This window comes from Nanorana parkeri, unplaced genomic scaffold (genome assembly GCF_000935625.1).
Source record: "Nanorana parkeri isolate BGI_ZX_2015 unplaced genomic scaffold, ASM93562v1 scaffold21, whole genome shotgun sequence".
NCBI lineage: Eukaryota > Metazoa > Chordata > Amphibia > Anura > Dicroglossidae > Nanorana > Nanorana parkeri.
In genome coordinates this window covers 2120489-2136915 of record NW_017306289.1, presented here as the reverse complement: position 1 = coordinate 2136915, position 16427 = coordinate 2120489, and the positions used below count along the sequence as shown (strand labels likewise).

At 42.3% G+C, this 16427-nt stretch overlaps 1 protein-coding gene across 1 annotated transcript in view; it reads left to right on the top strand.

Moving 5' to 3' along the window:
• Positions 1 to 16427, top strand: part of TSGA10 (testis specific 10) — a 70075-nt gene that overhangs the window by 19491 nt on the left and 34157 nt on the right. The window contains exons 9-14 of the mRNA XM_018563318.1: positions 4794 to 4945; positions 6293 to 6408; positions 9356 to 9510; positions 12641 to 12687; positions 15271 to 15439; positions 16245 to 16355. Coding sequence (XP_018418820.1) covers positions 4794 to 4945; positions 6293 to 6408; positions 9356 to 9510; positions 12641 to 12687; positions 15271 to 15439; positions 16245 to 16355 — 750 coding nt within the window. The remainder of the gene's footprint in view (positions 1 to 4793; positions 4946 to 6292; positions 6409 to 9355; positions 9511 to 12640; positions 12688 to 15270; positions 15440 to 16244; positions 16356 to 16427) is intronic.

The following is a 16427-nucleotide window of genomic DNA, read 5'->3' as shown; positions in this document are numbered from 1 at the left end:
GAGTGACAGTACTGCTGAGTTACACTTCTCATCATGCGCAGAGGCGCTGATTGTTACGCTGACGTTGCAAAAGTTTTACCTCCCATTGTTTCGGTTGTTCTTACCGGGTGTTCTAACACAATTGTTATTACTAAGTCGTTTCCATTGGCGGGACGGGACCCCCATCTCGCCTTCACATTTTTCAGTATGCACTTGCTCTGTGAGGGCAGCCGTCTTGTGCTGACCCGCCTCAGAGCGCAGCTCACACTCACGAAAAAAGTTAGTCACGATTGGACTACAGTTGCAATCTATGTTGACTCTACTCTCTCTATTTTTGATTTTTCTTTTCATATTGTCTCATACTTCCTGGATCCTCAACTGGCCATATCTTCATCCTCCTACACAATTTACTCGACCTAATACTCTTGGGTCGTGAGGGTTGCCACGGGGGCCTCCCTCCTACCTGGAATCGTTCTGGATTAATGCATCACTTCTCCTATGCATCGTTCACTTTGGAGATCTGACCACTGATCGCATGGGGAGCAAAGGGACACCTTCATGCGATCACACTCATAAGAACACTTCTACCTCGATTGAGGCACCACTACCCTTCTACCCCCGACCATGGGAACCCCCTTGAGGATTATCACATGGAATGTCAAAGGACTACGCTCTCCCAACAAACGACGCCAGATTATTAGACATTTACACAAATTGAAAGCAGATGTAGCTCTACTCCAGGAGACTAACCTCCCGGAGGCGGACATTTTGCGGATGCGGCAGTCGTGGGTGGGAACGGCAGTAGGTGCCCCGGCTAATGGCAGGAAGGCGGGTGTGATCACCCTTATTAACAAATCCCTGCCTCATACCCTGCTTTCTCATGGCATGGATACAGTAGGAGGAAGATGGTCCCACATCTTTCTATCCCTGGGAGACGCCATCCTGGACAATAAAACGGCCCCAACCAGGACAATAAAACCTTCTGCGAATCTTTATCTGCACAAACATGCTCCTGCAACCTGCATTCCAACATCTTGATCGGTGGGGACTTTAATGCCACGCCAAATACTCTGGAAGACCGATCTTGGGAACTCAGATCTACCCCCCCCCACGCTAGGGCCTCAAGACAAACACCTGCCGGACATGATAAAGTCGAGTGGCCTTTCAGACATTTGGAGACACCATCATCCCTTGGACAGGGAATATACCCACTGGGAAACTGCTGGCCAACCTTGCCCGTGGACGCCCCCCCGCCCCCGATGACGCGCTGAAATTGACAGACCCTCAGGGAAAGATTCACAGTGACGCTACCAAAATATGCACATTGTTCAGTGACTTTTATCGATCCCTATACGCTGCTGACGTGGCAGACATCCACGCTGGACAGACTTTTCTAAACTCAATACCCCTTCCCTCCCTCTCCCCCGAGGATCTGGAGTATTTGAATGGTGACATCACCCAGGAGGAATTGACCGAAGTTATTCACGACTCCCCACGACACAAAGCACCAGGCCCTGATGGTTTGACCACAGAGTTCTATAAAATTCTCACGGAAGAAGTTAATCCCCACCTTACTGCATTATTCAACTCCATCTTACATGACGGTCAATACCTGTCAACATTTAATGACGCCTATATTAGGCTGATTCCTAAAAAAAATAAAGACCCGCTTTCGCCAGCTTCCTACCGCCCGATATCCCTACTCAACCAGGATGCAAAACTGCTCTCAAAAATCCTCGCGAACAGACTAGCTGCCATTTTGCCGAAACTTATTTCTACTGATCAGGTTGGTTTTGTTTCCGGTCGCTCCGCTGTTATGAATGTACGCAAAATAATCTCCTCATTGGAACATCTGAGATTGTCGAACTCCTCTCGGCGGACACAGGCTCTCTTAGCCCTGGACACTGAGAAGGCCTCCGACAATGTCAGCTGGAGTTGGTTGCACCAGGTCATGTCACACATGGGTTTCTCTGGGACATTCCTGAAATTCGTCTCCACCCTTTACACTTAGCCCACGGCCCGCATTTGCACCTCATCAGCCATCTCAGCGTCCTTTCCTCTATATAAGGGTGCACGCCAGGGGTGCCCTTTATCCCCACTCCTCTTTAACATGGCAATCAAACCACTCTCCCGCTCCCTAGCCTCCTCTCCCCTGTATTCGGGAGTCTCCATAGGCCCCTATGATGTTAAGTTAGCCCTGTTCGCCGATGATATAGTACTGTTGTTATCCGACCCCTCTACCCAACTTCCATGAGTGCTCCAACACATAACCATGTTTGGTACATTCTCGGGGCTAAAAATCAATTTTGCCAAAAGCGAATTATTGCCCCTATCACACAACTTTACCTTGGACACCTCCACGTGGACTGATCCCTACAAAGTACACATTAGACACCGTTCCGTTAAATATTTGGGTATTCATATTCCTCGCCTAGCCACGGATCTTTATTCACTAAACTATACACCCCTCATACAAAAAATTCTAAACTAACTCCGCAGCTGGCAATCACTCCCACTCACCACCCTTGGCAGATGCCACCTGATACGCATGATTAGTTTTGCCCGCCTGTTGTACCCAATGCAAACAATCCCGCTCCTTATTAAACATAAAGACATTCAAACCCTCAACAGCTCCTTCTCCAAGTTTATTTGGAAAGGGAAAAAACACAGAATTGCATTGTACAAACTCCAAAGCCCCGCTACCGACCTTGGTGCCAATCTACCTAACATCAGACTATATAACCTAGCCAGTATTTTCCTCCACGCTAGAGATTGGATATCTGATACCTCATTCTTCACCAACACACCATTAGAGAGCCACCTAGCGTCCCCGTGGTCTTTATCAGGTATTTTACACACCCCACTTCCCCTCCTCCCACCTTACGTCAAACAAAATATCTTGTTAAGAGACACGATAATTACTTGGGGGGAAGTCAGGAAACTTTATTGCCTACCTGGGGTAATCTCCCCTTTGATGCCTATCACGTCTACTCCGGCCTTCCCAGCCGGGCTCGACTCAAAAGCTTTCAGGGGCTGGGAACTTCTGGGTATCCATACCCTGCAAGACATACTGACACCTCAGGGACACTGCAAGACACTCCTCACCTTGTGCAAGGAACACCACGTTCCCCTTTCTGCTGAAAAACCTCCCTCCCGCTAGCCCACCCTACACAAAGGAATGAGCCCTTGAGGATGAAAAAAGGGAAGGAGGTCAGCAATGACTGCTGGCATAAGTGAATCCGACTGGCATAGAATCTGAGAAACACAGAAGGCACAATTCTTCCCTGTGCCAAGCCCAACCTTGCAGATAACACAAATAAGTCCTCATAGGTGGGTTGTCCGCAGTATGATTGCCTTTTTGTTTGGTGCTAACAGTCAGTCAAAAAAGGAATGCTCATGGACAAGCTGAGCTTAAAGAGTACCAGGAGGAATATGAAAAGTGGCCACTAGATGCCAAGCACTGTATCTGCTGCTCAAGGGTTGCATCCCTGAAGGGCGGCTGTCTGAGGTACTTCTGAAAGTGGTACACAGTCATCAAACACAGATATGCCCTAGACATACTGCAGACCCTGGACCTTGAGATGGTGCACTGGTGAAGACTTCTGGAACTGGGAAGTCATCTGTACAAAGGAGCACTTATGTGGAGTTCCTTATACTGGAAGTGCCTGACTGACTTTTCTTTGGAGAAGAAGTTGCAGCTCCAGCAGAGAAAAAAAACATGCAGTTTAGTGTGTGCATGTGCTCCCACTGTGCACACGCTGTTGCTTCCTCTTCCCAGTGCTGCGTTATCAAAAAGCCTGAGGAGAAGGAGGCCGGCAAATTAAAAGACCAGTTAGGGCCAAACTGTGCCTGGCTGCTGGACCAACAACGAAACACACAGCCTGAGAGTTAAAATAAAGAGCAGGACTACCCCCAAGTGGCCAGCATGTAAACTGATATAAAGCACAGCCCTATATTCAAATTGAAAGGTGGCCAGCTTGCAAAAAAACATGAAGTACAAGCAAACCCAGAAGTAAAAAAGAGGATTCAAACTCCTGTACAAAATGGCTTCAGTACAAAACAGAGCATCAAGCCTGTTAGTCACTCACAACAGTGTATCTTCAGACACGGAGACAGATTAATTACTGCAGTTCTTGTTCCAGCACACAGCAAGGAATCCTTAGATATACTAGTGAGGGAGCGATAACAGGTGTGATCAGAGCCGCCTCTCTGAGTGCCCGCCTCGTGGAGCTAAAGCGGTTGGGAGGAGAGGGAGCGCAGAGAGCTATCGCTGGCTCTGGATGGGACACTACCGCCGCGGTGATCGTTCGCTTCTGTTCTCTCTTTCCCTTCTCGGCTGCTCTGTAGCTGCAGCAGCCAAGAAAGAGAAGAGAGAACAGAAGCGAGCTCTCGCCACGGCGGTAGTGTCCTGTCCCGCAGGCGGCGCACCCGCTCGCTGACATTCCACTCACTCACCCATCCCCCCTGCAATTTTCACTCGCCAATTGCGAGGGGGTGAGTGGAAGTTTTGAGGCCTGTACTAGCCGGACCTGAATAGTAGAGTCCTGTGCTAACTAGAACACAGATGGGTTGTCAATGCTGACTGCAGGACCGTAGCAGAGAGACTTGAACTGGGAAAACCTGTGCTGGTTGACTAACTAGAGAGACTTTCAGGATGCTATCAATCGGTGTCCCTTAATGGATGATAGAGAAAAGGAGATTGTTACTTTTTGTGTACTGTGAATGTATACCAGTGAAAATTGTGCATTTGCATGATGCATGCTTGTTCAAATTTAATACAGCAGTGGTGTTTTTTTTTAATGCCCCTAATATAGGTGGAAAGTGAACGTGTGGAGCAGAAGTCTAAGTTGGCTCTAATGAAGGACACATATTCCACTGTGGAAAATGAAATGAAAATACTTACTAGAAGAGCGGCAGATTTGGAAAATGAAGTGAGGCAGCAAAAATCTGAGTATGATAGCTTGAGGTAGATATGCATGAATTCTATTTTCTTTTCTTTTTTTATATTACAGCACATTGTTGCAGTATATTTCCAGGCAGGACAGTTTGGAAACCAACATCAAAATGTTCATACCTTCACTGAGCATGCTCAGAAGCATAATCATAAAGGGATTTTGCCTAGACATTTTGTTTTCCTTTTTTTTTCTTCAAGTTTGTTGGCCACATATGTGTAGCTGACTTAATTGTCTAAAACGTAAAATAAAGGAATAATAAGTCACATTAAGAGGCATAAACTATGAGGAATAAACTCAACACAGGAAATCATAAGGTATAGTTTGGACTTCATTTATAGTCGAGCGAAAGGATGGCACTACCGAGTGTAGGAATTTCCTATAATCGTCAGTGCCATCTAGGGGTGCTAGTGCTGTGCAAACAGCAATCACCTGGCGTATCGCCCTTTGAGTTTTAGTGAGGCACTTTTTAAGAAATAAAATCCTTCTTTCTGTATTTTTGGTGTGCTTCCAGTAAGTGTACCTTCCATAGAGCTTCACAGTACTACATTCAAAACACATGTAAATTGCATCAAAAGCAACTGCAACAAATGAAAAACGCCAAGGTATCAATAGGTCCTAATAGTTTGCTTCCTTTTATAACATGTAGTATGAGTGGAATGAATTTTCATATGACCCTGGGCACAGATTTCATCCAACTTTCTAAACTCACAAAAAATCGATACTACAGAGAATGTGAAGCATGGGGAAGTATTGTGCGTTAAAGAGAATGAAGTGCTGATACAATCAGGTTATGAAACACAAGAAAAAATCCATAAGTGTGTGCAAATATGTGTGTTTATCCAGCCATTGATTTTCATCAGGCTACCTAACATGTTTTGAAAGCTTGTATTTTTAAAATGTGAAGTCAGTTAATGGTATCACTTTAACCTAACGCTCTGTTGTTATCACTGTCAGAAAGAAAGGATTGTAAAGGCACTTATGCTCCAATGGAGACAGCGTAGGGGTGTAAGGTACCTGCTAAGACTCACATTTAGATGAATGATCTCTGTGGCATAATGGAGCACTCTAGTGCTGGTAAACACTTGTAAATTATGTTTTTATTATCCTTACTCTTCCAGGAAAAAGAGATAACTGCCCTTTTTCCTGCAACAACTTAGATTTGCAAATGAAAGTAACAGTATCATTTGTCAGTTAGGTGGCATTCTCATACACAGTTCCTACATTATAATATTATTATACAGTATATAATTTGGCCATGCGGTAGTGTTGGCACCTTTGTGAACCTGATGCTTTAAGTATTTTCTGTCAATGAATGGTTTTAAGTATACATTAATTAAATAGTATTTTTTTTTTGGCAGATTTTTGAATAACAAAACGGAGCACTCCTTAGATGAGACTCAAAGACGACTCTCAATGAAGCTGAATGAGCTACAAATTGTCCAAGACAAAATAGTGCGACTTGAAGGAAAAATTGGTATGTTTTAGGATTTAAAAAAAAAAAAAGTTGTATTTCATGCTAAATCATTTATTATAATAACCCATATAACAATTATTTAACAAATTTCACAGTTTCAGAAATTGAGTCCTTTGCTGATACAGGTTTTTTTAATTAGCAACCACATATTAATTATTATAATGTGCAGTTAAAGGAGAATTATGAGGTGAGTGCTTTGCACTCAGCCTCATAATCTGAGCTGTCCTGTGACAATGAAACTGTCACAGGTCGGCTCAGTAGATCGGGAAGTGAGCGAACACATACCGGCGCTCGCTCACTTCTCGATCTATCTTCGCAGGTGAGCCGTGACAGGGGAGTGACTGGATTCCCCCCTCCCCTGTCCGATCATCCAGCGCAGACTGGCCGAATGGACGGGGGAGGGGGCAGGTTCAGGTGGCTCTGCCTCTCGATAGGCAGAGCCCGCTGTCACTCACGCAGCTGGGCGGATCCAGACATAATTGTTGGGATCCGTTTCAGCTGCCGCGGCTCAGTATACAGCGAGCTGCATATCGCGGTATACTGAGCTTTGGGTGACGGGAGGACGCTAGTTTGTTTCCTCCCGTTACCCTTTGGAGAACTATGGGGAAAAGCACTAACCCCATAGTTCTCCTTTAAGTATTTGAGACTGAAACACTGAGGTGAGCACAACTCTTGTTATTAAAAAAAATAAAAAAATATATATACAGGTGAAACTCGAATAATTAGAATATCGTGCAAAGTTCATTTATTTCACTAATGCAACTTAAAAGGTGAAACTAATATATGAGATAGACTCATTACATGCAAAGCAAGATAATTCAGCCGTGATTTGTCATAATTGTGATGATTATGGCTTACAGCTCATGAAAACCCCAAGAACCCCAAATCCACAACCTCAAAAAGTAGATTATTACATGCAATCAATAAAACAAGGATTGTACATAGAACAATATCGGACCTCTGAAAAGTACAAGCATGCATATGTACTCAGTACTTGGTTTGGGCCCCTTTTGCAGCACTTACTGCAATTACTTTTGCACGATATTCTAATTATTCGAGTTTCACCTGTAGATATATATACTGTATGTATGTGTATAGATATATATCTATATCTAGTAGCTAGTAGCAGTAGTGCCATTCGAACAGCATCCCTCAGCTATACACTGGGCGGAAGAGTTTTAAATCAGCCCCTGTTTTGTGTTTGTATAAGCAATGTGGGTGTATGTATGGGAATACATTAATAATTGTCCTTCATTGTGTTTGTGTCAATGACAGCTCAGATTACCACTAATCAGATCAGAAACCAATTAGAGTGTTCCTGTTCATATGATCACTTTGTCAGCTATGACATAGTTATCACATTCAGGCTGCAGGCATTTTTAACAAAATAAGCCTTCAGCCTGTAGATGCCACTGCAGCTTGACATTGGCTTTGTTAATTTGTTTAGTACTGTGGTTACCTGAAACAAATATAGTATTAAAAAAAAATAATAATAGAATTGTGTTTAACTTAATTGTGTAAATTATTTATAGTTACTTTTAGGTTAGCTGATGCTGCTAAAATAGTACTAGTCAACAATTATCTCTGGTCACAAGAGTTAACATTATTATTTGCATTTTTCAGTATACTCTAGATGAGATGTGTTCTTGGATATTAATAATAATGCGTAAGAATGGGTTGCCTGTGCATACAATCTTTACTGACAAATGACAATTGCTTAGTGTTACCCTTATTTTTCACTTACTTGTCTTCCATCAGATAATAGCTCCTTTGTATGTATACAGTAAATTCATGTCTGCTGTATAAATCAATTATCTCTATGCAAGCCTTTAATTGCACCCTAATGCTGTCAATAAACAGCCTAATAATAGCAAACTTTAGGCTCAAATTGGAGCTTTACGATAATTTCATTTCACTTAGGAGTCCATTATGAAGCAGCGGTTTGGCCTTACCATGATAATATCACTGGTTTTTTTTTTGTTTTTTTTTTTAAAGAACTGCACATTTATAAAGTACAGTGGTGTGCTTTACAAATGTGCATTGCATTTAGCTTGTTCCGAATCAATCAGGACACTGTTAAACTGAATGAAGGAAGAAAAAAAGCCAGGCGGAGAGCCTGTTCATGTGACCTGTCAAAGTCATTTGTCAATTGAAGCGTTCTGTCTGCTGTGTTTAGCAGACAGAACTCTGTCACATACCACAGGCTCCACACCATGGCCTGTATTTTTTGAATGGGCTGTAAAATGCAGGCCGCTGTGTGGAATAATACTGTGGAGTATAGTGGATAGGGCTTAAACGCACCGGTTAGTTCACAGGAAGAGTTGATTTTTTTTCAACCATCTTTGATCATTCTAAGGCCCCATTCACACTAAGCGACACTTACCTCGAGCGGATTTCCGCACGGCGGGATAGCGCGACTGTTCCAGCGACGATCGCGCGACCTTCACCGTGGGGCTGCATTCAATAATAGCAAAATCGCGCGACATCCGCGGGAAATAGGGTCCTGCACAATCGACAGCGACGGGCGACATGGAGCTGTACATTAGAACAGCTCCTTTGAAAATCATTGGACGGCGACTTTTCGCGATATCGCGCAGCAAAAATGTGCGCCCAGTGTGAATGGGCACTAAGGCTTTGATAATACAATGATACCAATATGCACTGATGGTTTACAAGCATCAACTGGAAAAATCTGTAAAGCATTAACCGGTGAAGGCATTTGAGACAAGTTACATATGGAAGACATTGCTGGAAAAATTACTGTATACACTTGCAACATTTCTTAGACATAAAAAGCCTTTCATTTTTTTTTTATATCTTTGTATACGTTGTATTGTATAGATATTTCATTTATGCATACTATTGGCTATCTTTTCTTGCCCAGTCTCATTCAGTGGCATTTCCTTTAGCAATTTTGTTTATGCTTTATGGCAATTTCCATTAACAGATGAACAATCAAGCCAAAGTCTCACTCAACTAGAGGAAATATCAATGCTCCAGAATACATTATCTGAGCTGGACAAAGAGAAGGACAGTTTAATACTCAGTGTGGATCAAAAAACGGAAAAGATTTCCTCACTTGAAGATAATATTTCTCTAAAGGTAAAAGAAATATCAGTTACTTTTGTACATTTGTAGTAATCTTTCAGTAATGCACTATAATTATTTGAATGCTTACTTTCTTCTTCTCCAATGAGGGGCACGGGAAGACTTTCATGTTCAAGTTATTCTGCCACAAACAGGAGGATTGGACATTGGCAAACTAAAAACTATAGGCCGAAGCAGAATAACCCCTCCTACTACCAGCATGCCTCGTTTGTTTGCTGGTGTCTTGGGGAACTGATGTATTTTTTGCATCTCTGCTGTAATAAAAGACTAACTTATTTTTACCAGCACTTTCTTATTCTTTAATTTTTTTTTCTTCAATCAAGACTCTTCTATATTACTGCCTGAAATTGTGAACTTGTCTCTCTGTGTGCAGCTATCCTGCATGCTTGTCCTCAGCCTGGCCATTTGAGTACATCGTCTGGACCCCGCTGGACTATACATTGTGGGGATAACCTGCAGGTGAACTTCAAGCTCTGGATTGGCCGCGGTGTGCTTTCCAGACTCCGCTCTGCAAAAATTTAGCTGCGGAGTGCTTTCCAAGTTCAGAGCCACTTGCATTTCCTCAGTGGTTGCCCTGTTTCTGAAGACTCACTTAGTGAGTAGGCTGGTTGGGCTGAGCACTGGGAGTTACCTCATTTACATAGTTCTCTATGCGCCTTTATTCCCACTTGTTTCTACCACGGAGGGGTTTTACACTCTGGGATTTGTCACTGACATCATTTGTTGGGCAGATTATGGTGGTCTTTCCCACCATGCAGCATCGAGGAGGCATCTTCCTGCTGCAGCTCCTGCTTACAAAGAACCACATGGTACTTCAATCTTAGATCAATACCTGCTGCCAGTCTACAGTGACTTTGGTCACTGTAATTGACAGCCAATTAACCGTCACCTACCAGCTGTCCAGGTTTCATGAGTATTTGATGCCTTGCCTCTTACTCTGAGCCTATACGTTGCCTTACTCCCACGTGGTCACAACATGTCTGATTCAAGACACGGAGGGGGCAGTTCTGCTGCACCTGGTGCCCACACTCTACTAGCAGCTTCAGGGTTGATTGCAGCATGCCTACTGATAGTGCTGATGTCTGCAGCCTAGAGTGATTTTGGCATCTGCTTCTAGAGTCTAGTCTGTCATCGTAGTTCTCTTCAGATCTGTAGAGTGTGGCTACATCCTCTATCCTTTCGGCTGCGGTTATCACAGTTTTTCAAGACTTTATGGCCCAAATCAGCCAGGCATTTTTTGATTCTGATCAGAACCGCTCTACCCTATTCTCTCCTGCAGATCCCATACGTGAATTGGCCATGACCTTAGCGGCTTCCATGACATAAGCTGCAGAGACTTTTATTCTGAGTCGCTCTGGTCCTTGACTGATAAGCTTACACCTGAGGAGTTGAGATCTAATGCTAATATTACTTCCAATCTAGGAGTTTAGAGGTGAATGGGAGTAAGGAGATAGGTCTGAAATTATTGAGGTTGGAAGGGTTAAAGGTTTTTTGGGTATTGGTGTGACTAGTGCATGTTTGATTAGGGAGGAGTTATATTTTATCAGGGCAGCTTTGTACAGGGTAAAGTCTTGCAGAGACCTAGTTCTCCGCCACAGTCGCTCAAGAGCGCGGCTTTGTCTTTTTTGATGTTTGGTAACTTCAGTTTGCCACGGTTGTAGCAGATTAAATTAAAGCAGATCATTTTGACTCCTATTGATGCAGTTAGCACCACTCTAGACTTAAAAGATCAGCTTATTACTTCTACCAGTGCTATCTGCAGTCTGGAGTTCTTTAAAACTCCTAAGGCCACAAAGACTTTCCTTTTGCACCCACATTTCCAGCTCTTTCTCTACAGAGATTGGAAACATCCTGACAAGCTGTTTGCTCGCCAAAAGCGCTTATTAGCTTAGTACACATTTGGGGAGAATTTTGTGCAAAAGTGTTCTATTGCTCTGTGGATCTGGCAGTGTCCAATCTTAGCAAGTCAATTTCCATTGCAATAGAAGACGTGCCTTGATAGGTAAGTGGTTGGAAACCCTTCCTCAGGCTCTTTTTTTCTCTGGCAGTCCCCAGTTCTCTATTTTCTTGGGCCTTTTAGTATTTGTTTACTGTGTTGTCCAAAATCAGTTGGACTGATTTTGGATGTCCCAAATGTGAAAGACTTCCTGTGTCCCTTAATGCACAAGAAAGAGAACAGGATTTTTGTACACACTGTACAATCCTTTTCTTGGAGCCCATTGAGGCATACATGCTCTATCCTTCTGTGTTTATGATCTTGCTCTTGGTACTGATTTGCCATAAAACGAGGCATGCTGATGGTAGGAGAGGTCGTGCTGGGCTGGTCTACAGTTTTTTTTTTGTTTGCCAGTGTTCAACTCTCTTGTAGGTGGCAGTATAACCTGAAGATAAAAACTTCCTGTGTCCCCCAATTGACTCCAAGAAAGGGACTTTAAGGTGAGTACAGAAATCCTATTTTTTGCCTTTAAAGATTAAATCCACCCGATTCTGATATTTAAGATGTAAAAAGATGCCAACCAGCTTATGGTACCTCTTTTTTTGCCAGAGATCTTGCCTGTCTCACCAACAAATACCCATTAAATTAGATTACAGCAATGTCAGTGCTTCAGCAGCACCTTTTTCATATCAGTTCATCAGTGATCATCCTTTTTGCAATTGCCACATCTGGTATGGGGATCTAGAAACGTATGTGCAAAGATATTACTGCTGGAGTTTCTCAGAAAGAAGTTGAATGTCTGGTATACCTCATGGGGGGAAAATGATCCAGTAACTTTCCAAATGGCTCTAATATTACAATTGCAAAATTGCATGAACAGTCTGAATTAAAATAGTTAAAATCAGTGCTTCGAAATGCAGAATTTCAATAAATGGGGAGGGGATATAGAGTAAGTCTGCATCAAACAACATAGACAGTACAAGTATCCAAGAACCAGAAATATGGTGATATGCAGATACCCAGAGCAGACAATATGACAATAACTTGCTAAATACTGATTTTTGATTTTGGTTTTGGAATACATCATGAGATTGCTCATTGCTTAGTTCTGTTCAACTTGATCCATCTAGGGTTTAGTCTGAAGTCGTTCAGTAGTTCATTACTCTGTAATCTTCCTTTATTTCTTAGGAAAGCACCATACAACGTATGCTCAGGGAAATAGAAGATTGTACACGGTAAGGTTTAGTTCATATGTTTGTGTTATTTTGGTGCATGCTCGGGCCAAGTTTGTAAGCTGCTAATAATAATAACAGTGACATGTATGTTTTTTGCCATAAAATTAGTACTATACATATAGGTCTGGGTTAAAAAAAAATGCATGTGTTATACAGTATAAACTATGAGTATTCACCCCACAATCAATTATGGAACACAGATAGTATTGAAATTGCAGGCCCCTTCACACTAGCCCATTCACTAAAATTATCCATTTTGGCAGACGAGCTAGTGTTGTGGCAGCTCTGGTCGAGTGTGTTGTATCGCACACTGCCATAGCGGTCACTGTTTAAATTTTTTTTTTAAATGTTTACAATGTGTACACTCCATTCAGGTCCCTGCTGCTGTGTGGCAACCTGCAGTGGCATCACGTTTGTGGTAATAAAGTGCAGCATGTTTGCAATTTAGCGTAGTGCACCGCCCATTACAACTGCATTGTGGTGTGAATGGAACACATGGAAAACAATTGTTTTCTATGTGTCCTTGCAGTGACCTGTGTTGATTCTCTGCAGGACAACCCAGGTCAGCGCAATATGTGTGAATTGGCCCTAATGGTTTATATTGCAGGCTTCCAAGTATCAGAAAACTGTGTCTATTTTTAAGACCTGTAGATGTATCTATCCCCTCTTCAATCCATTGTAATAAACAAGATAATGCAATGACTGTAATTGGCTTTGGATCTGCTCTGCAGGATTTCAGTTATCAACATAACACTCTGCAATTGAGCCCACATAGCAAGCTTTTTCCTTTGTGTGGGTTGGTGGACATTGGATGCAGAGCAGCATTTGTTTTTAAAGTCATTCTTCCTTGGCGCCACTTAGTTCTTTTTTGGGTTTTTTCCTAAAGCTAATATGCTATCTTATTACTTGGCAAAGAGTAAAGTTTCTGCTGTTGTGGAGCTACAAGTTCTAGCATGCCTCGCAACACAAAATGTACTATATAAGGTCAGCAAACTGGCAGGTCATATACTGATATCAGATTGCTGTGGACTGCCTATTACTGTAATTGGCTATAACCTATGCCTTTCTATTATGTGTGAATGTAAAGGTAAATTCAGGAACAGGGTTTCTACCTGGGCATAGTCATCCATCATACAAATCATATTCAGAATATTTATACAGACATACTTACATACGGTAGTTATTTGGAGATGTGCGCTCTGAACTCGGTAAGTGTAAAAGACCCATTGGAAAATTTCTTAATGGGGGTCAGGTATAACATAACTGCATGTACCCCTTTGTCCAGCTGGTTCTCAGAAACAAGTTTTACAGGGTTATTCACAACAGGGTGAAGAGTTTGGAGAAGGCAGGAGAAGTGACCAATCTAGGACAACATAGCTGATTTGGAAAACTTCTCCAATTCAACTCACTTTCCAGTTCAGCTATGTTGTCCTAGATTGTTCTTCTCCTGATTTCTCCAAACTCTTCACCCTTTTGTGAATAGCCCTGTTAGTATTAGCCATTTATGGTTTGATTTTTTGTTCTCTGAACAACTACAAATGCTGGCTCAGAACTAGTCATATTGCTCTGGCTCTCTTTAATCGGAAAAGAGGTCTTCTGTGCTAAATGCCCCTGAGTTTAAAAAAAAAAAATGAATGAACTTAAAGAAGAAATCCAGGAAAAAAAATATTCATCCTTGCAGTGGGGCTACCCCCACACAGTAATGGTTAACTGCTTGTTTTTGTGTAGGTTAAAAAAAAAAAAAGTTATACTCAACTGATGCTCCAAGCTGGCTTGTTTTTTGACAGGACCCTTCCAGCCTCTGTCCCCCTCTTCTGCAGCGACCTAAGATTCTGTAAATCATTACGTTCTATGCACAGTGAATAGATATGAGGAACTGAGGAAGATTCCAATGCTGCAGCAGAGGAGGGGACAGGCTGCGGAGAGCACTGTGACAGCTGGCTGGCTCGGAACTTTGGGTGAGTATAACTGTCATTTTTGTTAACCTAGACAAAAACAAGCAGTTAAACTTTGCAGTGCCGGGGTAGCCGCATTGACAGGGTTAATACGTTTTCCTGGAGTTCTTCTTTCACTATTTTTTAAGGTATTTCTATCACAGCCTTGTTCAGATTTTTACCTCTGAGGAACCCTTGAAATAATTTTTGGGTCCCAGTGAATCCCCACTAGGTACTTTACATTATGGTCAATAGAAGAGGTCCTCCCTTACATTTAGGATCAATGGAAAGAATGCTCCATGACACTGGGGATCAGTGAGAAAACCCTGTTACATTCTATGGGAAGAATGCCTCCTTACATTGGGAGTCTGTGGAAAGATTGTCCTTTACATTGGTGGTCAGAGGGAAGAATGACACCCTTACCCCAACAGGATAGCAGTCAGTGTTATCTGAGCATCAAGAAAAGAGGGTCCACTGGTGCCACACCTTTGACTCTGCTGAATAACATCAGCCTTGGAACTATGCATGCACCATTAGGTGAGAGGTCAGTTTTCTCACTGTTTGAGTAGTGACTGTTCTATACAATGATTACCCCTCCATAGTAAAAATATTTTTCTACAGCTTTGTGTAATTCTCTTTTTTTATTTAGGCAATCTTCCATAACTATCAGCAGCTATGAGCAGGAAATCAGCTGCCTGCGCCGTCAGCTGGATGAGATCAGTGATGAATTGTCTCGCACTGGAAGGGAGAAGGAGACTGTTGTTCAGGAAAATGGTGATCTTCATGACCAACTGTCCGAGAGCAAAGTGGAAATACAGGTAGAAGAGAGATCAGGCTCTAGTTCCTTTACACTCTCCAATACATTCATTTTATTGCATGTCATATTAATATATATATTTTTGTCTTATATAAAAACAACAAAATCATCATAGGTCTACTACGTTGTTGTAGAGAGAGAAAGTACACTGACCTTCCCTAGTTTACTAGTCAAAGCTTATAAATGAGTCTTATATTATGACTATCAATCACAAAGGAGATTGTAAGCAATACTGCATAACGTACAGGGGGAACTGTGTTCACCATCTAGACAGCAGTCCAAGCATATACTCAGAAGACAGGAGTTTGATCTGCATGTAGACACTTATAACTTTGTGAATGTTTTAGAGCAGGGGTGCCCACAATTTTTGGTGTTAAGATCTACTTTTCAAATGCTGGTTGTCAGAGTGACGCCCAGCCCAGTGATTGGACAGGAAAGACAGCGATGAGGTAGTGTGTTTTTTTCCAGGGTAGAGCAAACCCCCCCACCTGCCTGCAGCATTCGGCCGCAGTACCACCGCGGGAGGGACAACAAGCGGACTTGTGATCGTGATCTACCAGCGTTAGCTTTGTGAACGACTGGTAGATTGCAATCGACCTAATGGGCGCCCCTGTTTTAGAGTTTTTCAATATTGGTGCTGAACCTCTGGCGTTTCATGGACGGGATAATAAAAGAGCTTTATGTACTATGTATGCAAACTTATGTACTACTAACTGAGTAAACTCAGGGGATCATCACTGTGAATTTCAGATAAGACCACAGTGACAGTTATACTCTATTTATATTAAACGTTTTGTGTTTTCTAGACAATTACCCATAAACTGAAAGACTCTCAAAATGAACTTCAGGATATGAGGTTAAAACTGCAGGGAGCTAAAACAGATATTTCCCGACTTGAAAGTTCAGTGAATTCCAAAGTAAGTAAATCGCTGTTCTTTTATGTTGCCAATTAGATTATATCCTTATCTTTTAAAGCACTTTGACACTGA